General features: G+C 48.5%; 1 protein-coding gene across 6 annotated transcripts in view; it reads right to left on the reverse strand.

The window, feature by feature from the left end:
• LOC140424913 (voltage-dependent L-type calcium channel subunit beta-2-like) overlaps positions 1 to 25,443 on the reverse strand; it is a 656,293-nt gene that overhangs the window by 244,973 nt on the left and 385,877 nt on the right. Inside the window, exon 1 of one of the 6 annotated variants that reach the window (XM_072508569.1) lies at positions 13,135 to 13,340. The exons of 4 other annotated variants lie outside the window; for them this stretch is intronic. Coding sequence is in view for 1 of the 2 variants with exons in the window: in XM_072508563.1 (XP_072364664.1) it covers positions 11,167 to 11,217 (51 nt within the window). In the remaining variant the exon portion in view is untranslated. Of the gene's footprint in view, positions 1 to 11,166; positions 11,377 to 13,134; positions 13,341 to 25,443 lie in introns of those variants that run through there. One more of the 6 variants, XM_072508563.1, reaches the window with a different exon arrangement.

Consider the following 25,443-nt stretch of genomic DNA (forward strand, 5'->3'; position numbering starts at 1 on the left):
CCTTGGGCCCTCTGTCCCTTCGGGCAAGCCCACAATTCTCAAATTGTGCCGCCTTGAGCGGTTTTCCAAGTCTTCCAGCTTTGCTCGGAGCCCTCTGTTAACCTCCACCACCCTCCGCAGCTCGTCTCCCATCGAGGTGACCTGGTCGCTGTGTCGTGTCACGGCCTCCTCCACCGCCTTCATCTTCTCGCCCTGCTCTCTCACCTCGGCCAATGCCGTTGCCACCTCCACCCTCATCGGGCCGATTGCCTCCTCCAACAATGACCTCACCACGACCACCATCTCTTTCCTCAGGATCTCCATGTACCTCATCAAACGTTTTTCCAGCTCCACCACCATCACCTCGGTCATCTTCTCCACCGTAAGTAGTGCGGTCCCGCCTTGCAGTTCGGCTTCCACCATCCTGTCAACACTTTTGCTCGTCTTCTCCTTCGGCGGCGAACCCGCGTTTCCTCCTTTCTTTGACGCTGCTTTTCGCATCTTTTAGCGGCTTATTGTTTTTTATCTTCTTTCCTTTCTCCTCTCTCCCCCTTCACCCTCCTGCCCTTCATCAATCTGACATTCTTCTTTTTTCAGAAAAAAAAAACTTTTACCAAACTTCCATGAATCTTCTTTCTTTCTCCTCTACATTCACCTGGGACCAGGCTTCAAACCTTCTTCTTCCTAGGTGGGAGCCATCCGACGTGGAGCACCCTCCCTACATGGCGCTCGGGCCTGCCGCCTCGACCTCTTTGTAGCTCCGCCCCCGCTGTTCCGACCTGCCGGGCCCGGCGCCTCAGCCCCCGCCGCCCGACACCCGCGCGGGGTTCTTCGCCGGCTTTTAAGCCGGCCCCGCTGGCTGCTCCTGGCGGCCCCAAAGGCCGACGATAGTCGGGGAGTGCGTGGGGTCTCGGGGATTTCCCCGAAATCGCCGCGAATCGCGGCCACCGGCGGGAGCTCTTTTTTTTGCGGCCGCCCTGCTCGCCCACCCCACCGGAAGCTACATTTGATTATTATTGATGGGCCGCCACGTCACATGATTCCCCCCTCACTAATTATTAATACCTCACCGACGTTTAAAACCATTTTGGCAAAATGAGAAACAATCGAGGAGATCCCTCCAAAGGTAAGTGTAGCCCTTGGGGGTAGAGGGACATGCCCGGGCACAGCGAACATGTCCAGCCTCTGTCCTGTGGCAGTATCAAGGGTAGTCCGTGAGGTGGAAATTTGCAGATATCGGGGGAGATCTGCGTAAGGCACTGGTGGGGGGGAAAGCCAGTGATACCTCCACAGTGGTGGTGGGGGGGTGGGGGGGAGGGAGCCCTCGTTCATTGTCTGTGGGGGGACCCTCGCTATCTCCATGGTTGGGGCCATTAAATTTCATTGCTGATCAGGGGGCCATTTAAAGATGGCGTCCCGATCTCTGTGGAGACAGTTGTTGGCTCTATCAGGCCCCACACTGCCAGATTGAAGATTAAACCCTGGCCATTAATTTTCTTTCTTTAAGGGGAGGTGGTGGCATAGTGGTATTGTCATTGGACGAATATTCTGGGGATCTGGATTTGGATCCCACCAAGGCAGATGGTGGAAATTGAATCAAATAGATATCTGGGATTTGAAGTCTATTGGTGACCATAAAACCATTGTCGATTGTCATAAAAACCCATCTGGTTCACTAATGTCTTTAGGGAAGGAAATTGGCCATCCTTACCTGGTCTGGCCTACATGTGACTCCAGATTCACAGCAATGAGGTTTATTCTTAAATACCCTCTGAAATGGCCTTGCAAGCTACTCAGTTGTATCAAACCGCTAGAAAGTCTAAAAGGAAAGAAACCGGATGGGCCACCCTGCATTGGAAATGACAATGGCAAACCCAGCCCTGTCGACCCTGCAAAGTTCTCCTTACTAACATCTGGGGCCTTATGCCAAAATTGGGTCAGCTGTCTCCCAGACTAGTCAAACAACAGCCTGACTTAGTCATACTCACAGCATCAAACCTACTGATAATGACCCAGACACCATTATCACCATCATTGGGTACCATGACCTGTCCCACCAGGAGGGAAGACCCAGCAGAGGTGGTGGCAGAATGGTATGCAGTGGGGAGGGAGTTACCCTGGGAGTCATCGTGGTTTCAAGTCGAACATGGGCAACGAAACCTGCTGATTACCACATACCATCCACCGTCAACTGATAACTCAGTACTCCTCCATGTTGGAGGAAGCAATGAAGGTGGCAAGGACACAGAATGTACTCTGGGTAGGGGACATCAATGTCCGTCACCCAGAGTGGTTCCATAGCACCACTGCTGACTGGGCTCCAAGGTCATAGCTGCTAGGCTGGCTCGGTGAGGGAAAAACATACTGGACCTCATCCTCAGCATCCTGCCTGCCGCAGATGCATCTGTCCATGACATCGGTAGGAGTGACCACTGGGTCACAGTCTTCGTGGAGACAAAGTCCCGTCTTCACATTGAGGATACCCTCCATTGTGTTGTGAGGCACTACCAATGTACCAAATGGCCCAGATTCAGAATAGATCTAGCAACTCAAGACTGGGCATCCATGAGGCGCTGTGGGTCATCAGCAGCAGCAGAATTGTATTCACCCACAATCAGTAACCTCATGGCCCGACATATCCCCCACTCTACCATTACCACCAAGCCAGGGGATGAATCCTGGTTCTATGAAGAGTGCAGGAGGACATGCCAAGAGCAGCACCAGGCATACTGAAAAATAATGGAGGTGTTAATGTGGGAAGCTACAACACAGGACTAATTGATTTTCAACCAACATAAGCAGCAAGTGATGGTCTGAGGTAAGCGAGCCCACATCGAAACAAACCTGTTGGACTTTAACCTGGTGTTGTAAGACTTCTTACTGTGCTCACCCCAGTTCAACACCGGCATCTCCACATCATAAATAACAGTGAAACAGAATATCTGGAGGCCTTGTTCATCATGGCCGGGGATTTAAACCAGGCCAACCTCAAGAGTGTACTGCCAAAATTCCACCAACATATCTCGTGCTCCACCAGGGGCATCAACATCCTCGGCCACTGCTGCACAAACATCAAGGACGCCCATCGATACATCCCCGACTGCACTTCAGCAGATCGGGCCATAAGATGATGCTTCCTTCTCCCGCATACAAGCAGAAACTTAAAAGGGAGAATCTGGTTAGTCATAGAATTTACAGTGCAGAAGGAGGCCATTCGGCCCATCGAGTCTGCACCGGCTCTTGGAAAGAGCACCCTACCCAAGGTCAACACCTCCACCCTATCCCCATAACCCAGTAACCCCACCCAACACGAAGGGCAATTTTGGACACTAAAGGCAATTTATCATGGCCAATCCACCTAACCTGCACATCTTTGGACTGTTGGAGGAAACCGGAGCACCCGGAGGAAACCCACGCACACACGGGGAGGATGTGCAGACTCCGCACAGACAGTGACCCAAGCTGGAATCAAACCTGGGACCCTGGAGCTGTGAAGCAATTGTGCTATCCACAATGCTACCGGCTGCCCTTGAAGGTTAAGAAGGTTGTGAAGTGCTGTTCCGAGGAAAAAGAGCTCCTACGCAACTGCTTGGAGTCAGTGGACTGGTCCATATTCAAGAACTCAGCGGCCAACCTAAACGGGTATGCCACCACCATTACAGACCTCATCAGCAAGTGCGTAGAAGATTGGTGCCAAAGAAGGTAATACGTACAACCGGAAACCATGGTTAAATCGAGAGATCCACTCCCTACTGAAGACCAGATTTGAGGTGTTCAAGACAGACAACCTGACCTATACAAGACATTCAGGTATGCCCTCCGCAAAGCCATCAGGGATGCCAAGAGACAATACCAGACTAAGTTAGAGTCACAGACTAATAACACGTACTCTCTTCAGTTGTGGCAAAGCTTAAACAACATAATCGGCTACAAAGCAAAGCTGAGTAGAATCTCTGGCAGCAGTGCACCCTTCCCTGATGAGCTTAATGCATTCTATGCTAGGTTCGAGCAGGAAACCATAAAAACTTTGTCAAATGGCCCAGCAGCATCGGACACACCCATACCTACCGTCACAGCTTCCGAAGCCAGAAAGGCCTTCTTGAAAGTGAACCCTCGGAAAACAATGGATCCTGACGGAGTCCCGGTCGTGCACTCATATCCTGCACAGACCAGCTGGGAGGTGCATTCTCGGGCATCTTGAACCTCTCCCTACTCTGCTCCGAGGTCCCCACCTGCTTCAAGAAGACCACCATCATACCGGTGCCAAAGGAGCACCAGGCAACGTGCCTCAATGACTACTGTCTGGTGACCGTGACATCTATCATTATGAAATGCTTCGAGAGGTTGGTCATGAGACACATCAACTCCATACCCTCAGAATGTCTTGATTCACTGCAATTTGCATGCCACCACAACCGATCTACAGCAGACGTCATCTCCCTGGCCCTACACTCATCCCTGGAACATCTCAACAAGGACTCCTATGTCAGACTCCTATTTATTGACTACAGCTCCGCCTTCAACACCCCATAATCCCAACCAAGTTCATATCAAAATTCCAAATTCTAAGGCTTGGCTTCTTAATCTGCAGGTGGATCCTCGACTTCCTGACCCACAGACCACAATCAGTGAGGATAAACAACCACACCTCCTCCACTATAGTCCTTAATACCTGGGTCCCGCAAGGCTGCGTACTTAGCACCTTACTATACTCCCTACGCACACACGACTGTGTGGCAAAATCTGGCTCCAACTCCATCTACAAGTTTGCTGATGACACGACCATAGTGGGTCGGACCTCGAACAATGAGTCAGAGTACAGGAGGGAGATAGAGAACCTAATGGGTGTGGTACAATGACAACTATCTCTCCCTCAACACCAATAAATCTAAGGAGCTGGTCATTGACTTCAGGAAGCAAAGTATCGTACACACCCCTGTCTGCATCAATGGTGCCAAGGTGGAGATTGTTGGCAGCTTCAAATTCTTAGGTGTAAGCATCACCAACAATCTGTCCTGCTCCACCCACGTCGACGCTACAACCAAGAAAGCACAACAGCACCTATGCCTCCTCAGGAAACTAAGGAAATTCGGCATGTCCGCATTGACTCTTACCAATTTTTACAGATGCACCATAGAAAACTTCCTATCTGGCTGCATCACAACGTGGTATAGAAACTGCTCGGCCCAAGACCGTGAGAAACTACAGAGAGTTGTCTTCCCCGCCCAGTCCATCACATAAACCCGCCTCCCATCCACTGACTCCATCTACACCTCCCGGGAAAGCAGGCAGCATAATTAGAGACCGCTCCCACCCGGGTTATTCTCCCTTCCAACTTCTTCCATCAGGCAGGAGATACAAAAGTCTGAGAACACGCACAAACAGATTCAAAAACAGCTTCTTCCACACCGTTACCAGACTCCTGAATGACCCTCTTTGCACTGAACTGATCTCTTCACACATCTTCTCTAATGAGTAGTACTACACTCCATATGCTAACCTGATGCCTGCGCCATGTATTTACATTGTGTATTATGTATGTCCTATGGTTTTTTTTCATGTATGGAATGATCTGTCAGGACTGTACGCAGAACAATACTTTTCACTGTACTTCGGTACGCGTGACAATGAGCCAAATCCAAATCAGATCCAACACACCCAATTACCACCCTATCGGTCTACTCTCAATCAAATCATCAATAGTGCTGTCAAGTGGCACTTACTTAGCAATAACCTGCTCACGGATGCTCAGTTTGGGTTCCGCCAGGGTCACTCAGCTCCTGACCTCATTACAGCCTTGGTCCAAACATGGATAAAAGAACTGAATGCCAAAGTTTAAGGTGAGAGTGAGTGCCCTTGACACCAAGGCAGCATTTGATTGAGTATGGCATCAAGGAGCCTAGCAAAATTGGAATTAAAATGGGAATCAGGGGGAAAGCTCTCCATTGTTTGGAGTCATGCCTCGTACAAAGGAAGATGGTTGTGGTTGTTGAGGTCAGTCCACTCAGTCCCGGGTTACCACTGCGGGAGCTCCTCAGGGGCGTGTCTTATCCACAACTATCTTCAGCTGCTTCATCAATGATCTTCCTTCCAACATTAGGTCAGATGTGGGGATGTTCGCTGATGATTGCACAATGTTCAGCATCATTCGCGACTCCTCAGAGATGAAACAGTCCAAGTGTGAATGCAATAAGACCTGGATAATATCCAGGCTTTGGCTGTCAAGTGGCAAGCAACATTTGCACCACACAAATGCCAGGCATGGACCATCTTCAAGAAGAGAGAAGCAAACTTATCACCCTTTGACATTCAGTGGCATTATCAACACTGAACCCCCACTCAAGAATAAAACAAAGTCGGAGATCAGGGGGTGAGAGGTCAGTTGGGAGGTCGGCAGGGTCATCAAAGGCTCAAAGGTGATAGTCAGGGTGTCCAGTGGTGAATCAAGGGATCAGTAGAATCGTTACCCAGGAGTTATAACTGGTTTTAATCTTTCTACCCTTTTCTGGGAGACTGAGTTGGAACAATCTAACATCTCGGACTTTAACTCAAGAGTTTCAAAGGGTTCCAGGTGCACGGGAATTACCCAGCAGAAGTTGAAATTTCCTGGGTAATTCTCTTGGGAGTTCTGAGGGATCCTCCAGCACATCTTCCAGGGCACAACCATCCATAGAGCAGAAGTTCTGGGCCTGTATTTCATTTAAAGCCCATTCAGTCACACAGTTAGAATCAGGCTCTTAACATCTAAATGTTCTAATTTCCTTTGAAACCCTCAGCAGAAAACTGGTTTTCCTCTTCCTCTAAATTAGCTCATGACAGCACTTAACTGCATTCAAACCCTCCAGCCTCATGAAAAGTTTATTATAAAAAGACCTGGATCATGTTTATCCTCATCCAGAGAGTAACATCCCCCAATGGACAATCTTTCCTCATTAACTCAGTCCTCTAAATTCAGAAATGATCCTACGCTGCATGATACCCCTCCTCTACTTTCAGATAAAAGTTAGCCAATTTAAAAGAAACAGGTAACATTGTATTAAAATGGTATATAAAGAAATGTTGTACAGATGATTAAACCATGAATCAGCTTGAGCAAAAACATGAAGTTCTGACATACGCAACAGAGTATCTATGCAGGCACAGAATCTTTGTGGTAAATGAATGCTAATTACCCACAGAAAAGTGGGAAATCCTTTGCACCGTTTCTGGGATCGAATTTGGTGCTCGGTTCAGGTTTTACTGGGTTCAGTTTTGCTGTAACAGGGCAGCTTTCTGCTTGCCCCATTAGTTAGATTTACAATTGCTCAGTCAGATTTCAAAACAGAGCACAAGTGAGTAAACGTCATGTAAAATCAGGTACAAAAAAGCCAGAAAGTGGGGGAAAGGATGATTGGATTCAGAGATAGTAAAACATATAGACAAACAAAAAAGTCAGTAAAACATTCTTAAATTGAAATAGAAATTAAATTTCCAACATGTAGGAATGAGATTTCACACCCATAATTGTTTATTTTCTGGTCATTATCACATTGCTGTTTGAGAGAGATTGCTGTAGAAATTGTCTGTCAAGTTTTCTATATTACAACACTTCAAAAGTACTTAATTGACCAGAAAGTACGTTGATACATCTGGTGGTCATGAAAAGAATTATAGAAATGCAAGTATTTCTTTACCTTTTAGGCAAGAGGTGTCAACTGATACTCATCAACAATGATCATGTCTAACAATGCTGGACTTAATTTTCTGAGGAAAGTTTAAATTTTAATTCATATGCAAACACAATGATGTCATGAAAATCGCAAAGAGGTGAAGCGCAGTGTGTGATTTTTGTGAAGCTGAAGACAAAGCATTGAAAATCAACAAATAACTTGTGATATACAAATCACAGGGTATCTCTTCTTTGCTACAAGTTAGTGGGCAATGTGCACATTAATAACAGTATGCATCATTCATATGTCATTACTGATTCAGCAAAATCTAGGCCATGGTCCTATCCTTCATGAAAACCTATAGAGGTATCCCAGGAAAGATAACGTGTGCATAATTTTCACTCCTGAGACGTCAATATTACATTATGAATTAAAAAGTAAACAGTAATTATTTTTGTTAGGCTTCTGAAACTATGAAATAGAAGCAGGAGTAGGTCATTTGGTCCCTCAAGCCTGCTCTGCCATTCAACAAGATCATTGTTTGTGTTTCAAATTCCCATCCACCCTCGGTAACCTTTGATTCCCTTGCCGAACAAGAATCCAGTTACCTAGAAATATTCAAATGACCCCCAACTCTCCTGTCTTCTGAGACAGAGAGTTCCAAAGATATCTTCTGCTTTCTAGGGCTGTGGAGAGTTGAGGGGAGGGGGTGGAGGTTAGGGAAAACAGTTTTGTGAATCTTTTATTTCTTTCATTTTCTTTCAAAATTCTGTATAAAATATTTTTTTTTTTTTTACTGTTCGTTCATGGGGCATGGGCATCGCTGGCTGGGCCAGCATTTATTGCCCATCCAGAATTACCCTTGAGGGGGCAGCTAAAAGTGAACCACATTGCTGTGGGTCTGGAGGCACATTTAGACCAGACCAGGTGAGGATGGCAGATTTCCTTCCTAAAGGACATAAGTGAACCAGATGGGTTTTTAACAACAATTGCAATGATTTCATGGTCATCGTTAGACTTTTAATTCCAGATTTTTATTGAATTCAAATTTCACCAGTGGAGGGATTCGAACCCAGGTCCCCAGAGCATTACCCTAGGTTTATGGTTTACAGTACCACTATGCCACCTCCTCCCCAGGGGGAAATTGGGGATGAACAACAAATGCTGGTCTAGTCAACAACACCCACATCCTAAGAACACATTTTTAAAAAAAATTGAGTATTCATGAGCACAGAATCAGAATACAAATGGATACAAGCAGAATATAAACACTGCCTGCATTTCTATTTCAGGGATCATACCAATAACACTCAGCTTCAGTTATCAGCCAGTGAAAGCCATTTTCACAAAGGGTCAACTGGACTCAAAGCATTAGCTCATTTCTCTCCTTACAGATGCTGCTGAGATTTTCCAGTATTTTCTCATTGGTTTCAGATTCCAGCATCCGCAGTAATTTGCTTTTATTTTAAAGCCATTCCACTGTCACCCGTACTGATTTAAATTTCATTTAAGTCTTTCAAACGAGGAAGTGAAGTCAAATGCCATATAGAATTAGCTTGGAAGTGCTTAAACACATGTTGAAATCAAATTTTCAAAAATGCTTTGGACTTGATGTATTCCTTATATTATTGTGTTATGAATCCCATAATCTCTGCTATATTGCAAATTTAAATTAAAAATATTTTCTATTAAAGCCAGGGGAAAAGGGGATATCAATGGACCAAAGCAGCAAATGGAGTTAAAAATACACCAGTCACTTAAAAATTTGAAGCTTGCAGTCTATACTGTAAGGGCTTTCTTCAACCTTTAACAGTTTACCAAATAAGGACATGGAGCTTCTCAAGGAGCAGGTGTTAGTTAGACAACTGCTGTCAGACACTCAAATAACCAGGATGATTAATTTAACGCTTCAGGATTCCTTTCTGACAATCCCCCCTTCTTTACTTTGAATTGACAAGCATCGGATATGAAATTATTTATTTAAAAATGGTAGCAGCTCAAAAACGAGGAGGAACAAGGCAAGGTTTCTTTAAATGATGAAGGTTTCAAACAACTATGTCAAGTTGTCCGAATGCAGGAGACTAGGACATTTGACTAGTTCCGATAAAGAGTCCGACCTGATACGTTAATCTAACTTTCTTTCAAATGCTGACTGACTTGCAGGAGGAAATGTAGTTAAAATTTTAAAATTGCACCAGGTTCCAGTTTTATTGGAAGCGATTCAGGACAGGCGACCAAGTGCTCATCCACAATTTAAATATTTTTAAAAGGCTCAAATTTTACCACAGATTTGAAGTCAAGTGCTGGGGCCGGATTTCTCAGGGCTCAGGAAAAATTGCAGCTGAGATAAAGCTTGCCAATCCCTTTCCACGCAATCCCCCCAGCCATTTTGCCTGGACAGTTTCTCCCACCATCTTCTCCATACCCTGTTTCTGGTTCAAAGCTCAATCTAGTTGGCTGCTTAACGGGAAATGGAGAAAAACACTGTGAATGAGGTTCCACCATTAAATTCACTTGAACTCCATGTTACATGCATTCCCCTATGACCTTCCCCCACTCCTATCCCACTACCACTCTACATGTCGAGGCTATAGTTTCTGTTGGTCTTTCAGATTGAAGTTTCTGATCTATAGTATGCAATGTCACAGTCAAGTTAGCTTTAGATAGAAATTATCAATAAATCCTTTCACTCCGATATCGTGGTGCCAGTTGTTTGGCAGTTAACATTTGGATAAGAGTGTTAATTTCTAAAAAAAACCTTTGTTCAAATCAATAAATGTAGATTGTTTTCCCAGGTGGTTTACAAGAAAAATATTTAGAAAAAGTATGGCATTATCTTCATGGCTGATGGATATCTGAATGATTCACTTCATTGTTTACAGTATTTATAGACAAAATGAGAATGCAAATTTTATTTGAAGCCTCCTTTCTTAAAAGAGCTTTCAAAGATTATTTTTAAGCCAACTCAGAATGCTAACTAGGTGTAAAAGAGAGGTGTGTGTAGCCAACAAGTTTAATTATTAAAGAAATGTGACTAAAGAAAGTTTTATTCATTGATACACACTCCATCACAAATGATAAACATTGAACAAACTCTTGAATTTTGTGAACCCACGTTCTACGGCAGAGGTCCTGCTGATGTCTACGGCATTTTGTGTGGCTCGCCCATCCTGCTGCTGGGGAACCCACCACGGGGCGGGGGAACTGTCTTCAACGGGACCAGAAGATCCCACCGGAAGGAAGATGCCAGAAAATCCCGTCCACTGTTTAGCAAATGTAAAATAATGTTAGATTTGCCTTACATTACTGTACCTGCATTGGAGTTTCTGGCTGCATAGAGCTATCACTCTGCTACTTACTATATTATTCCCACATTTAAAAGACAACAAAATCGTGGCAATTCAAAGGGAGTTCTGTCAATCATTCGTCAACTTGAACTCTTGATCATCACATTCACTAAATATCACACAGATCTAGTGTTCTGTGGGATTGGCTCACTGCTGACCCTCTGGCCTACTGTAATAAAATGGCTGCTTACCTCAGCAAAGAGGTGTTCAAGACCAGGTGTAATTAGCTGTCGATCAAGCATACCAAACTAGATCCAAGTGGGTCACTTTCTCTTGCAGGAACAGGACAGAACACAAACACATTCACTGCTGCAACCAACCAAAACTGTGTGCTGCTGGCTTTTTACACCTCCTATTCAGGGGCCTGACTTCCTGTACAGAATATAGGCCTGGCTCACAGCTGCTGGAGCCTTCTGTTGGAATGTAGTGTTGATCTGCTTCAGCTGTTCATTTGATCCAGCTTCTGCTTTAAGTTTGAACTCAGAACCACAAGTCCTGTCAATGCAAATTAACAGACAGTGTAGGAGCAACTTACTCCACTCCGAAGTGACGTGGAGTGGACTGCCGATGATTGCTGTCAGATGGAGAATAACATTTCATTGGTGCCTATACGTGCCTCTTGAAGAAGTGAGTTTTGAACAAGGCTAATGACCGCCCCAAGCTTTGGCCTCCTCTTAATAAACAACTACAGAGAAAACAATTAGCTCAGCCAACCCGAATTGCAATGAGTAATGGTAATGGCACACGCTGCTGTACTGTGTTTGCAGTATTATTAAAAAATACACTTAGTTTTTTTCCTGTAGGTTGCCAGACTCCAACAAAACAATCTGACCACAAGCTATTGAAACTTTCTGGATTTCTGAGTTTAAAAAAAAAATATTCTGAATACTGGCACCCTTTTTTAAATTGTATATTTACGTGCTATGTGGCAATCACATCATCAAATTTATGAATGACCACTGCTGCTGGAGATATAGGACTAAACTACAGTGAAATCGAATCTAACTAGAATGATCCACTATTTACCTCTTTGCACTGGTGTCTGTTATATGGTCCTTTTGGAAACCTGACATAGGGGGCAATTATCTGGGCCACTAGCCTCAACCGGGATTCGTGATGGCCCATTCAATCGAGTGAGAGGGCCAAATTGGGACTCTCCCCCCCCCCCACCCCCCCCCATTCATGCCCCCCCAAAAAAACAAAGAAACAGAAAAAGGTGAACTCAGCCTTGATGTCCCCCCACGGAGGGACCTGCCCTCCAAACACCCAACCACAGAACCCAAAAGAACACTTCAAGGGGAAAAGTTTCCCAAGAACAAAGAAACCTCCTCACAACTCCTCCAAAGTTCAATGTCCTCATTCTTCTGCCAATGCATTATCCTTCAAAAACTCCATCGCCTCCTCTGGCACATCAAAATAATATTCTCGATTCTGGAAAGTCACCCAGAGGCGGGCCAGGGACAGCACCCCGAACTTCACCCCCTTCTTGAAGAGGGCCGCCTTGACCCGGTTAAACACGGCCCTCCTCTTCGCCAGTTCTGCACCCAGGTTTTGACATGTCCGCAACTCATTCCCTTCCCAGGTGTACTTCCTCGACTGCCTCGCCCACCAAAGAATCTTCTCTTTAGCCAGAAAGAGTTGCAATCACACCACCATCGCCTTAGGCCTGTGGCCTCCTCATCACCCGCCTGTGGCCTCCTCATAAGCGCCATGTGCCCTCGGTCGACCTCCAGGGATGGGTCAAAGGTCTCCTCCCAAATCAGCTGCTCCAACGTTTTGGCCACATTCGTACCGACCTCCACTCCTTCGATGCCTTTGGACATCCCCACAATCCTCAAATTTTGCCTTCTAGAGCAGTTCTCCATATCCTCCACCTTCTCCTTCAGCCTCTTTTGGGTCTCCCGCATCACCCCTACCTTGGCCACCAATGAGGCCAATTGCTCCTCGTGCTTCCCCACCACCTCCTCCACTTTCTGGATCACCCGGCCCTGGGACTCCAGCCTCTGCTCCACTCTCTCACTACCTGCTTTGAGAGACTCCACCACCTTGCACAGGGCCTCCCTTTTGTGCTTGCTGAAATTAACATTTAAAAATTCCACCAACTGCTCCATTGACCACTGGGCCGGCAGGACAAGCCCTTTGCCCTCCATCATCCTTACCTGTGGCACACCACAAAGACTCCCCTGTTCCAACAGCTCCTTTCTTATTGACCCATTCCTAGTTCATGAATCCATCCACCAGGCACACCAGAGGAGTTACACCTTCTCCTGGCACTCCTACACCTGCTTCCATCCAAAAACGTCACCCTTCAGATTGGGAAAGGGCCGAAAAGTACCACCTTGAACGGGAGCTACCAAATGTGCGATCGCTCATTCCATGGCCGCCACCGGAAGTCAAATTGGACAATAGTTAACCAGTTATATTTGCTGCCTATTTAATTATAGTTATTGTTAATAATTAACTGTGTTTAAATTTACAAAGCTGGTGACTGTAGTTAATGCACAGCCAAAGACTTCAGATGTTTTTGAAGAATTAATAGTTAATTTCAACTATGTTGCGACTCCAGATCACATGGGACTGGAATTGACCGTGCACTAGCCCAGGGTGTTGTAACACTATGCTTGTACTGCATTTTATTCTAACATTCAGAATTTTACTAAAATTGGGAAGTATGAAACCCACAGACTGACCCTCTTTTTTTGTGCACTGATTAAAGAACTTGAAGGTTATAAATTAGTCAGCAAACACCAATCAATCGATCATCTGGACTAAACTATCCAAAACTATTGTGTGAAAATTCTGAATGACTTTTATCTTTCATTAGCAGCAAGAAAGGAAATACAATCCAACATGAAGAATAGCAAGAAGTTGTGCAAAGGGACAAAGTCCAGGTGTTTGATCGGTAGTGTCTCATAAACATCCTGCTAAGATCTGAGATCTATAATCAGCCAACTACTAAACATTAATATCTGTGTAAAGCATGGGAATACACCAATTTTAACAATTATTTCCAGTTCAATGTCTCAATGCATGTAAAAGGAAATATACATGTCACTCAGAGCCTTGCTGCATCTGCTTGCTGGTTGAACGACAATAACCCTGACCTTTTCGGCTCATGATAGAAGATTCAATGCAACAAAGGACAGCCCCAGATAAAATCTATCTACCTACATTAGTGAGCTTATGTGCTCCAATCGTTATTTTAATACTATCACTAACCACCTATAGGTTAAGCTGAAAAAATAAATAAAATGATTGACACTGGCAAGATATTTTATTTGCCTACATATTGAAAATATAGGATTAATTAAATATTTGATTTATAAGTGATTGTGCGACATATTTATGGTTTCTTCCTGCTTGGATAGGGAACATGACGGTGAAGAGGAGCCAAGCAACTGTTTTTTATAAGGAGATTTGGACAGCTTGTGTCAATCCAGGATTTACAATATGAGATAAAGGCAGATCCCTTTTAACATAAAGAACTGCTGGCCATCCAGCTCCTTTCTAAGGATGTTTGGATAATATAGCAATTCCACATAAAGCAATCATGAAGGTCTAACTTAGTGTTCTTTCTTCAAAGAGTGGAATAATTAGAAGCTCTAGAGTCTGTGTGAATGCACTAAACTGGAATCTTTACCACGTTTGATGCACTAACATATGCAGTCATAACGTATCTTCCAGTCAACAATGACAATGAGATAAGCAAAATGATTTTGAAACAAGACATCCATTTTATCGTCACACTGGCTTACAAACACATTAGTAACAGAAAATAAGATGCTCAAGGGACTTTGCTTTCTGCGGAGTAAGTAAATGTGAATTAAAAATGACAGAATTGTGCTTGTACTGCAGATGGGCACTTTGAATCAACACATTATATAGTTTCCTAAAGACTATATAATACATGCTATATATTCTTGGCTGAGAGTCCAGAAATCCATTCTACTGATCAAACACCAGAGCCCCAGGCAAAACATTGCTAGATTAACAGCCCTGGCTCTCTGATCTTTACTGTCAATTTTGCAATGTTTATTTAAGGATTCAAGTGCTTTCAGTTTCTGTTATTGATTCTTTAAAGGGTCTGCATGATTTATCATTTTACTTGAATGCAGCAACACTGATAGGACTACTTTAGCAAAATGAAAAAATGTTTTTTCTTAGCACACTCTATCGGCACTATAGGTTGATTCTATATGGCATTGTTGAATGGGCATGAAAGTGCCGTAGCTTGGAGTAGAGGGCATGAAAGGCCATGGGGGTAGGTTGGGCACAGCTTGGCACAGAGGCAGGAGGAACCATGGGGGGTTGGGTGGGCGGCGTAACATAGCATAGAGGGAATGAGGAACCATGTAGGTGGGTGGGACATAGCTTGGCAGAAGAGGAATGAGGAACCATGGGGTGGGTGAGGGGCATGAGGTAACATGGGAGTGTGTAGGGGGAGGGCATCGGTGAGGGCCTGTTTTTATTTTAACTGAGACAAAGTCCCACGTCACTGAGGTCACTCTTTCAAATCAAATGCCTTTGCACCCAGCAGACCCAATGGCTTTCGTCAACCTCTTTCCCGGGTCAGCTAGCCCCCTTTCCCCCACACTGTCTGACAATGAAGACCCTGCTTTTGTGGGCATTTTCTCCTGAGAAGACAGGCCGAGCCGGGATCTTTCCCGATTCCCATAAACCGCCTCAGTGATGAAATTCCAGGCCAATATGACAATATAAGTTTTTAAAAAAAATTTAGAGTACCTAATTCATATTTTCCAATTAAGATGGCTAATCCACCTACTCTGCACATCTTTGGGTTTTGGGGGCGAAACCCACGCAAACACGGGGAGAATGTGCAAACTCCACACGGACAATGACCTAGAGCCGGGATCGAACCTGGGACCTCGGTGCCATGAGGCAGTAGTGTTAAACACTGCGTCACTTTGCTGCCCTTTAACAATATAAGATTAGTTCCGGGTGCGTCTTTGCAGAGCTAGGTCGCATATTCGGTAGCTCCCGCTTGGAACGGACTTTTTGGCTCTTTTACAGGGCCCCCACGGCATTTGTTTGACATTTCCCGGTGTGGGAAGAAGACTGCAGCATTCCCCTGACAGTGTTCCCCCAGGAATGTTATGTCTTTTGGTTACCAGACCCGGCAGAAACAGTAAAAGATTTGGCTTGAGCTGCAGGAATAGACAAAAGCCTCTTCCAGCATGCAGGCGGGGGAAGGGCAAGCTTAAAGCTGCAATCTGACTTGAGGGCCTCTATCGAAGGTGAATTCTAGCAGCAGAGGGAACAACTGTGAAAAGATCTACCAAGGCCATTGAAGAAGCAGGGACGAGGCTTCCGGTGGCGGCCATGGAGGAGTAGGTCGCGCATTCGGCAGCTCCCGTCTGGAACCGACTCTCTGACCTTTTTCAGGAGTTTCCATAGACTTTTTGGGGCAGACTGGTGAAGCGAACACTGCCAAAAGGATTCCCTCTCGACTTCTGGTTGCGGCTATGCGGAGCTAAGCCGCACGATTCGGCAGCTCCCGCTACCACGGACTTTCGGGCTCGTTAGAGGAGCCCCAATGGAACTTTTTTTTTTTTGACGCAACCCGTGGGGAAGGGAAGAGAGAGGTCCCCCTCCAACTTCTATGAAACGGACCAGAAGTGTAATGGCCAAAGGAGCGGCACTGGAGCAACGGGAGAAGCGAGGGAAAGAAAACAAAATGGCGGCGGCCAGGGACAAAGGGGAGCTGCAGGAGTTCATCAAGCGCTGCTTCGAGGAGATGCGCAAGGAGATGTTGGCGCCTATGCTTTCGGCAATTGAAGGACTCGGGATCACTCAGAAGGCCCACGAAGCTAAGATCCTTGAGGTACAGAAAAGAGTCAGTCAGAATGAGGACGAGCTCGTGGGCCAGGCGGTGAGAGTGGAGCAGAACGTGGCGCTACACAAGAGGTGGGCGGGAAGACTCGAAGACCTGGAGAACAGGTCGAGGTGAAAGAATCTGCGAATCCTGGGTCTCCCTGAGGGAGTGGAGGGGGCTGATGCCGGGGCATACGCGAGCACAATGCTCGAGGCGATGATGGGCACGAAGGCCCCTTCGAGGCCGCTGGAGTTGGACAGGGCACATCGGGTGCTGGCGAAGAAGCCCCAGGCAAATGAGCCGCCAAGGGCGATGGTGGTGAGGTTCCACCAGTTCACGGACAGAGAGTGGGTCCTGAGATGGGCCAAGAAGGAGCGGAGCAGTAAGTGGGACAATGCAGAGATCCGAATATACCTGGACTGGAGCACAGAGGTTGCAAAGCGGAGAGCGGGTTTCAACCGGGCCAAAGCGGCGTTGTACCGGAAAGAAGTGAAATTCGGAATGCTGCAGCCAACGCGACTGTGGGTCACATACAAGGGCCAACACTATTACTTCGAAACGCCTGAAGAGGCGTGGACCTTTGTACAAGCCGAAAAGTTGGACTCTAACTGAGGGTTTGTGAGGGTGGGGGGGATGTTTGGGGTTTGATGTGTGATGGTTGTTGTATATAGGGGGTCAATCACGCGCAGGAAATGTTACATGGGCTGGGGGAGAGAGACAAGGCCGCGACAGGAGCTGTGCCAGAGGGGGCGGAGCGGGCTTTGGAAAGCGCGGGGTGTTTTCCAGCGCGCGGGATGAAAGGCGGGAAGGTGAACGAAGGAATGCATATGGATTGGGAGACTCCCACGCGGGGAGGTCAATGGGACAGCGGGGGAAGCCGGGGTTAGCAGGCGCCAGCTGATTTACGGGAGTGACATGGGGGGAGCAGAAAAGCTAGACAGGGGTCTAGCGGGGGGGGGGGGGGGGGGGGGGGGGGGGAGGGGAGGGGGGGAGGGTTGCTGCTGCACTGGCCGAAAGGGAATGGGACACAGAAGGGGTGGTCGGGACGGAGGTCCCCCGGCTGGGGGACTGGAGGGTGAGGGAGGCGTGGACACGGGACTGGCCCAGAAAAGGAGATGGCTAGTCGGCCGGGGGGAGGAAGGAAGGGGTGAGAGCCCCTCCTATCCGGCTGATAACGTGGAATGTGAGGGGCCTGAATGGGCCGGTGAAGAGGGCTCGAGTGTTCGCGCACTTAAAAGGACTGAAGGCGGACGTGGCCATGCTCCAAGAGACACACCTGAAGGTCAGGCTAAGAAAGGGATGGGTAGGACAGGTATTCCACTCGGGACTGGACGCAAAGAAGAGAGGGGGTCGCAATATTGGTGGGAAAGCGGGTGTCATTTGAGGCCAAGACTATTGTAGCGGACAATGGAGGGCGATATGTAATGGTGAGCGGAAGGCTGCAAGGGACGTGGGTGGTGTTGGTAAACGTATACGCCCCGAATTGGGATGATGCAGGATTCATGAAGCGCATGTTGGGGCGCATTCCGGACCTGGAGATAGGAGGCCTGATAATGGGAGGGGACATCAATACAGTGTTGGATCCAGCACTGGACCGCTCCAAATCAAGGATGGAAAGAGGCCGGCGGCAGCCAAGATACTTAGGGGGTTTATGGATCAGATGGGGGGAGTGGACCCATGGCGGTTTGCAAGGCCGCAGGCCAGGGAATTTTCTTTCTTCTCCCATGTACACAAAGCCTACTCCCGGATAGATTTCTTTGTTCTGGGTAGGGCGCTCATCCAGAGGGTGGAGGGGACGGAGTATTCGGCCATAGCCGTTTCGGACCATGCCCCACACTGGGTGGAACTGGAGCTGGGAGAGGAGAGGGACCAACGCCCGTTGTGGTGGCTGGATGTGGGACTGTTGGCTGACGAGGTGGTGTGTGGGAACGTGAGGGGGTGTATCGAAAGGTACTTGGAGGCCAACGACAATGGGGATGTGCGGGTGGGGGTGGTATGGGAGGTGTTGAAGGCGGTGATCAGGGGAGAGCTAATCTCCATTAGGGCTCATAGGGAGAAGACAGAGGGTATGGAAAGGGAGAGGTTAGTGGGGGAGATTTTGAGAGTGGACAGGAGATACGCAGAGGCCCCAGAGGAAAGATTACTTGGGGAAAGACGACGGCTCCAGACGGAGTTTGACCTGTTGACCACAGGGAAGGCGGAGGCACAGTGGAGGAAAGCGCAGGGGGTGACCTACGAGTATGGTGAAAAGGCTAGTCGGATGCTGGCACACCAGATCCGTAAGAGGATGGCAGCGAGAGAAATAGGGGGAGTCAAAGATGGAAGGGGAGCCACGGTTCGGAGTGCGACGAAAATAAACAAGGTATTAAAGGCCTTTTATGAAGAGCTGTACAGATCCCAGCTCCCAGCGGGGAAGAGGGGATGAGACGATTCCTAGATCAGCTGAGATTCCCGAGGGTGGAGGAGCAAGAGGTGGCTGGTTTGGGGGCACCAATTGGGTTGGAGGAGCTGAGCAAGGGTTTGGGGAGCATGCAGGCGGGGAAGGCCCCAGGACCGGACGGATTCCCGGTGGAGTTCTACAGGAAGTACGCAGACCTGTTGGCCCCGCTACTGGTGAGGACCTTTAACGAGGCAAGAGAGGACGGGACCCTGCCCCCGACAATGTCGGAAGCGACAATTTCTTTGATCCTAAAGCGGGAAAAGGACCCACTGCAATGTGGATCGTACAGGCCGATTTCGCTCCTCAATGTGGATGCAAAGTTGCTGGCAAAAGTGCTGGCCACGAGGATCGAGGACTGTGTCCCGGGGGTAATCCACGAGGACCAGACGGGATTTGTAAAGGGCAGGCAACTAAACACCAATGTGCGGCGGCTCTTAAACGTGATAATGATGCCATCGGAGGAGGGAGAGGCGGAGATAGTGGCAGCTATGGACGCAGAGAACGCCTTTGACCGAGTAGAGTGGGAGTCCCTCTGGGAGGTTCTGCGTAGATTTGGGTTCGGGGTAGGGTTTATCAATTGGGTTAAGCTCCTTTACAGAGCCCCAATGGCGAGTGTAGTGACGAACCGGCGGAGGTCGAAGTACTTTCAACTGTACCGAGGGACGAGGCAGGGGTGCCCCCTGCCCCCCCTGTTGTTCGCATTGGCGATCGAACCATTGGCCATGTCATAGAGGGAGTCTAATAAATGGAGGGGGGTGGTCCGAGGGGGAGAAGAGCATAGGGTGTCGCTATATGCGGATGACCTGTTGCTGTACCTGGCGGATCCAATGGAGGGGATGGTGGAGGTCATGCAGTCTCTAAGGGAGTTTGGGGAGTTTTCGGGCTATAAGCTCAATGTAGGGAAGAGTGAGCTCTTTTTTACAGGCGGGGGACCAAGAAAGAGGGATAGGGGACCTACCGCTGAGGAGGGCGGAGGGGAGCTTTCGGTATCTGGGGATCCAGATAGCCAGGAGTTGGGGGACCCTACAGAAACTGAACCGGACGAGGTTGGTGGAGCAAATGGAGGAGGATTTCAAAAGATGAGACATGTTACCGCTCTCGCTGGCGGGTAGAGTGCAGTCGGTCAAAATGGTGGTCCTTCCGAGGTTTCTGTTTGTGTTTCAGTGCTTTCCCATCGTGATCACTAAGGCCTTTTTTAAGAGAGTAGGCAGGAGTATTATGGGGTTTGTGTGGGCGAATAAGACCCCGAGAGTAAGGAGAGGGTTCCTGGAACGCATTAGGGACCGAGGAGGGTTGGCGCTGCCAAACCTGGGGAGCTACTACTGGGCAGCAAATGTGGCGATGATTCACAAGTGGGTGATGGAGGGAGAGGGGGCAGCATGGAAGAGGATGGCGATGGCGTCCTGTAAAGGAACGAGCATGGGGGCGTTGGTGATGGCACCGCTGCCGCTCTCGCCGACAAAGTATACCACGAGCCCGGTGGTGGCGGCAACGCTAAGGATCTGGGGCCAGTGGAGACGGCACCAGGATGCAATGGGAGCACCGGTGTGGTCCCCGATCAGGGGTAACCACCGGTTTGTCCCGGGGAAGATGGACGGGGGGGTTCCAGAGCTGGCATCGGGCGGGGATTGGAAGAATGGGGGAGCTGTTCATCGACGGGACGTTTGCGAGCCTAGGGGCACTGGAGGAGAAGTTTGAGTTACCCCTGGGAAATGCCTTTAGATATATGCAGGTGAGGGCTTTTGTGAGGCGACAGGTGAGGGAATTCCCGTTGCTCCCGGCACAAGAAGTTCAAGATAGGGTGATCTCGGGTGCATGGGTCAGGGAGGGCAAGGTGTCGGAAATACACCAGGAGTTGAAAGAAGAGGGGGAAGTGCTGGTAGAAGAGTTGAAGGGTAAATGGGAGGAGGAGCTGGGGGAGGAGATCGAGGAAGGTCTGTGGGCTGATGCCCTAGGTAGGGTTAATTCCTCCTCCTCGTGTGCCAGGCTCAGCCTGATACAATTTAAGGTGGTCCACAGAGCGCACTTGACGGGGGCGAGGTTGAGTAGGTTCTTTGGGGTGGAGGACAGATGTGGAAGATGCTCAGGGAGCCCGGCGAACCATGTCCATATGTTTTGGTCATGCCCGGCACTGGAGGGGTTCTGTAGAGGAGTGGCAGGAGCAATATCTCAGGTGGTGAAAGTCCGGGTCAAGGCAAGCTGGGGGCTAGCAATATTTGGAGTAGTGGACGAACCGGGAGTGCAGGAGGCGAAAGAGGCCGGCATTCTGGCCTTTGCGTCCCTTGTAGCCCGGCGAAGGATCTTGCTAATGTGGAAGGAGGCGAAGCCCCCCAGCCTGGAGGCCTGGATAAATGATATGGCTGGGTTCATAAAGCTGGAGAGGATTAAGTTCGCCTTGAGAGGGTCTGCACAGGGGTTCTACAGGCGGTGGCAACCGTTCCTAGACTATCTCACGGAGCGTTAGAGGAAGGTCGGTCAGCAGCAGCAGCAACCTTGGGGGGACGGGATGTCCTGGGAGAGAGGGGGGAGGGGCGGGGGGAAGGGGGGACTGCCTGGGAGGGTGGATGAGCAAGAGATAACATGAAGGGTTGGGGAAACTGGCACGTACGGGTGAGGGCCAGTGTACAAAGCTGTGTAAATATATCATTTTGCCATAAATATATCTTGCTCTGCGCAATTTCTCGTTGTTTTTTTTGTTACGAGGGGGGGGGCTTATAGTTTGTAAGGGAGAAAAATTGTGTTAAAAAACTTTAATAAATATATATTTTTTAAAAAACCAATATAAGATTACCTACAACGCGTGGATTGTACCGGTTCACGAAGGCAGCTCACAACCAAGGGCAATTAGGGATGGGCAACCAATGCTGGCTTAGTCAATGATGCCCAGATTGACAAAAGAGGAAAAAAAAAGATTTTTAAAAACGAATTGTACCTTCAAATCCTCAGTGATGATGTTCAATTCAGGTTTGCTCAGGACAATATAAACTGAATCCGTACCTTAATTTTTTCATCCAAGATTCCCAGCACGGTTCATGTTTCAGGGGCCATATCTGAAACTTCCAACATTTTAAACAGTTTTTTGGGATGCATGAAATAATGAAATATGCCTATAATCTAGCAGGGGCGGGGGGTGGAATTACTGGGTTGCTGTTGCTGGGGAGAGGGGGGAGCTGGTATGGGAGGGGATGGGCGGGGAGGCAGGCCTGGGGGAGATACAGCTGCGTGGGAACCGGGTGAGGAGCTGGAAAAAGAGGATGGCTAATCGACAAGGGCGGGGGGTAGGAAGCCCCCCAACCCGGCTGATCACGTGGAACGTGAGAGGGCTGAACGGGCCGATAAAGAGGGCATGGGTACTCGCACACCTCAAGAAACTTAAGGCAGATGTGGTTATGTTACAGGAAACGCACCTGAAACTGATAGACCAGGTTAGACTACGCAAAGGATGGGTGGGGCAGGTGTTCCATTCGGGGCTAGATGCGAAAAACAGGGGGGTGGCTATATTAGTGGGGAAGCGGGTAATGTTCGAGGCAAAGACTATAGTGGCGGATAACGGGGGCAGATACGTGATGGTGAGTGGCAAACTACAGGGGGAGACGGTGGTTTTGGTAAACGTATATGCCCCGAACTGGGATGATGCCAATTTTATGAGGCGGATGCTAGGACGCATTCCGGATCTAGAGATGGGAAAGCTGATAATGGGGGGAGATTTTAATACGGTGTTAGAACCAGGGCTGGATAGGTCGAAGTCCAGGACTGGAAGGAGGCCGGCAGCAGCCAAGGTACTTAAAGATTTTATGGAGCAGATGGGAGGTGTAGATCCGTGGAGATTTAGCAGACCTAGGAGTAAGGAGTTCTCGTTTTTCTCCTCTGTCCATAAAGTCTACTCGCGAATAGACTTTTTTGTGCTGGGAAGGGCGTTGATCCCGAAGGTGAGGGGAACGGAGTATACGGCTATAGCCATTTCAGATCACGCTCCACACTGGGTAGACTTGGAGATAGGGGAGGAAACAGGAGGGCGCCCACCCTGGAGAATGGACATGAGACTAATGGCAGATGAGGGTGTGTGTCTAAGGGTGAGGGGGTGCATTGAAAAGTACTTGGAACTCAATGATAATGGGGAGGTCCAGGTGGGAGTGGTCTGGGAGGCGCTGAAGGCGGTGGTTAGAGGGGAGCTGATATCAATAAGGGCACATAAAGGGAAGCAGGAAAGTAAGGAACGGGAGCGGTTGCTGCAAGAACTTTTGAGGGTGGACAGACAATATGCGGAAGCACCGGAGGAGGGACTGTACAGGGAAAGGCAAAGGCTACATGTAGAATTTGACTTGCTGACTACGGGCACTGCAGAGGCACAATGGAGGAAGGCACAGGGTGTACAGTACGAATATGGGGAGAAGGCGAGCAGGTTGCTGGCACACCAATTGAGGAAAAGGGGAGCAGCGAGGGAAATAGGGGGAGTGAGGGATGAGGAAGGAGAGATGGAGCGGGGAGCGGAGAGAGTGAATGGAGTGTTCAAGACATTTTATAAAAAATTATATGAAGCTCAACCCCCAGATGGGAGGGAGAGAATGACGGGCTTTTGGATCGGCTGGAATTTCCCAAGGTGGAAGAGCAGGAAAGGGTGGGACTGGGAGCACAGATCGAGGTAGAAGAAGTGGTGAAAGGAATTAGGAGCATGCAGGCGGGAAAGGCCCCGGGACCGGATGGATTCCCAGTCGAATTCTATAGAAAATATGTGGACTTGCTCGCCCCGGTATTGACGAGGACCTTTAATGAGGCAAAGGAAAGGGGACAACTGCCCCCGACTATGTCTGAAGCAATGATATCGCTTCTCTTAAAGAAGGAAAAGGACCCGCTACAATGCGGGTCCTATAGACCTATTTCCCTCCTAAATGTAGATGCCAAGATCCTGGCCACGGTAATGGCAATGAGAATAGAGGAATGTGTCCCGGGGGTGGTCCACGAGGACCAAACTGGGTTTGTGAAGGGGAGACAGCTGAACACGAATATACGGAGGCTGTTAGGGGTAATGATGATGCCCCCACCCGAGGGGGAAACGGAGATAGTAGTGGCGATGGATGCCGAGAAAGCATTTGATAGAGTGGAGTGGGATTATTTGTGGGAGGTGTTGAGGAGATTTGGTTTTGGAGAGGGGTATGTTAGATGGGTGCACCTGTTGTATAGGGCCCCGATGGCGAGCATGGTCACGAACGGACGGGGATCTGCATATTTTCGGCTCCATAGAGGGACAAGGCAGGGATGCCCTCTGTCCCCATTATTGTTTGCACTGGCGATTGAGCCCCTGGCGATAGCGTTGAGGGGTTCCAAGAAGTGGAGGGGAGTACTTAGAGGAGGAGAAGAACACTGGGTATCTTTGTATGCGGACGATTTGTTACTATATGTGGCGGACCCGGCGGAGGGGGTGCCAGAAATAATGCGGATACATGGGGAGTTTGGGGATTTTTCAGGGTATAAATTGAACATGGGGAAAAGTGAGTTGTTTGTGGTGCATCCAGGGGAGCAGAGTAGAGAAATAGAGGACCTACCGTTGAGGAAGGTAACAAGGGACTTTCGTTACCTGGGGATCCAGATAGCCAAGAATTGGGGCACATTGCATAGGTTAAATTTAACGCGGTTGGTGGAACAAATGGAGGAGGATTTCAAGAGATGGGATATGGTATCCCTGTCACTGGCAGGGAGGGTGCAGGCGGTTAAGATGGTGGTCCTCCCGAGATTCCTCTTTGTGTTTCAGTGCCTCCCGGTGGTGATCACGAAGGCTTTTTTAAAAAAAGGATTGAAAAGAGCATCATGGGTTTTGTGTGGGCCGGGAAGACCCCGAGAGTGAGAAAGGGATTTTTACAGCGTAGCAGGGATAGGGGGGGGGGGGGGGGGGGGTGCTGGCACTACCGCGCCTAAGTGAGTATTATTGGGCCGCTAATATTTCAATGGTGAGTAAGTGGATGGGAGAGGAGGAGGGAGCGGCGTGGAAGAGATTAGAGAGGGCGTCCTGTAGGGGGACTAGCCTACAGGCTATGGTGACAGCCCCATTGCCGTTCTCACCGAGGAACTACACCACAAGCCCGGTGGTGGTGGCTACACTGAAGATTTGGGGACAGTGGAGACGGCATAGGGGAAAGACTGGAGCCTTGGGGGGGTCCCCGATAAGAAACAACCATAGGTTTGCCCCGGGGGGAATGG

The sequence above is a fragment of the Scyliorhinus torazame genome, chromosome 6, assembly GCF_047496885.1.
Source record: "Scyliorhinus torazame isolate Kashiwa2021f chromosome 6, sScyTor2.1, whole genome shotgun sequence".
Taxonomy (NCBI): Eukaryota; Metazoa; Chordata; class Chondrichthyes; order Carcharhiniformes; family Scyliorhinidae; genus Scyliorhinus; species Scyliorhinus torazame.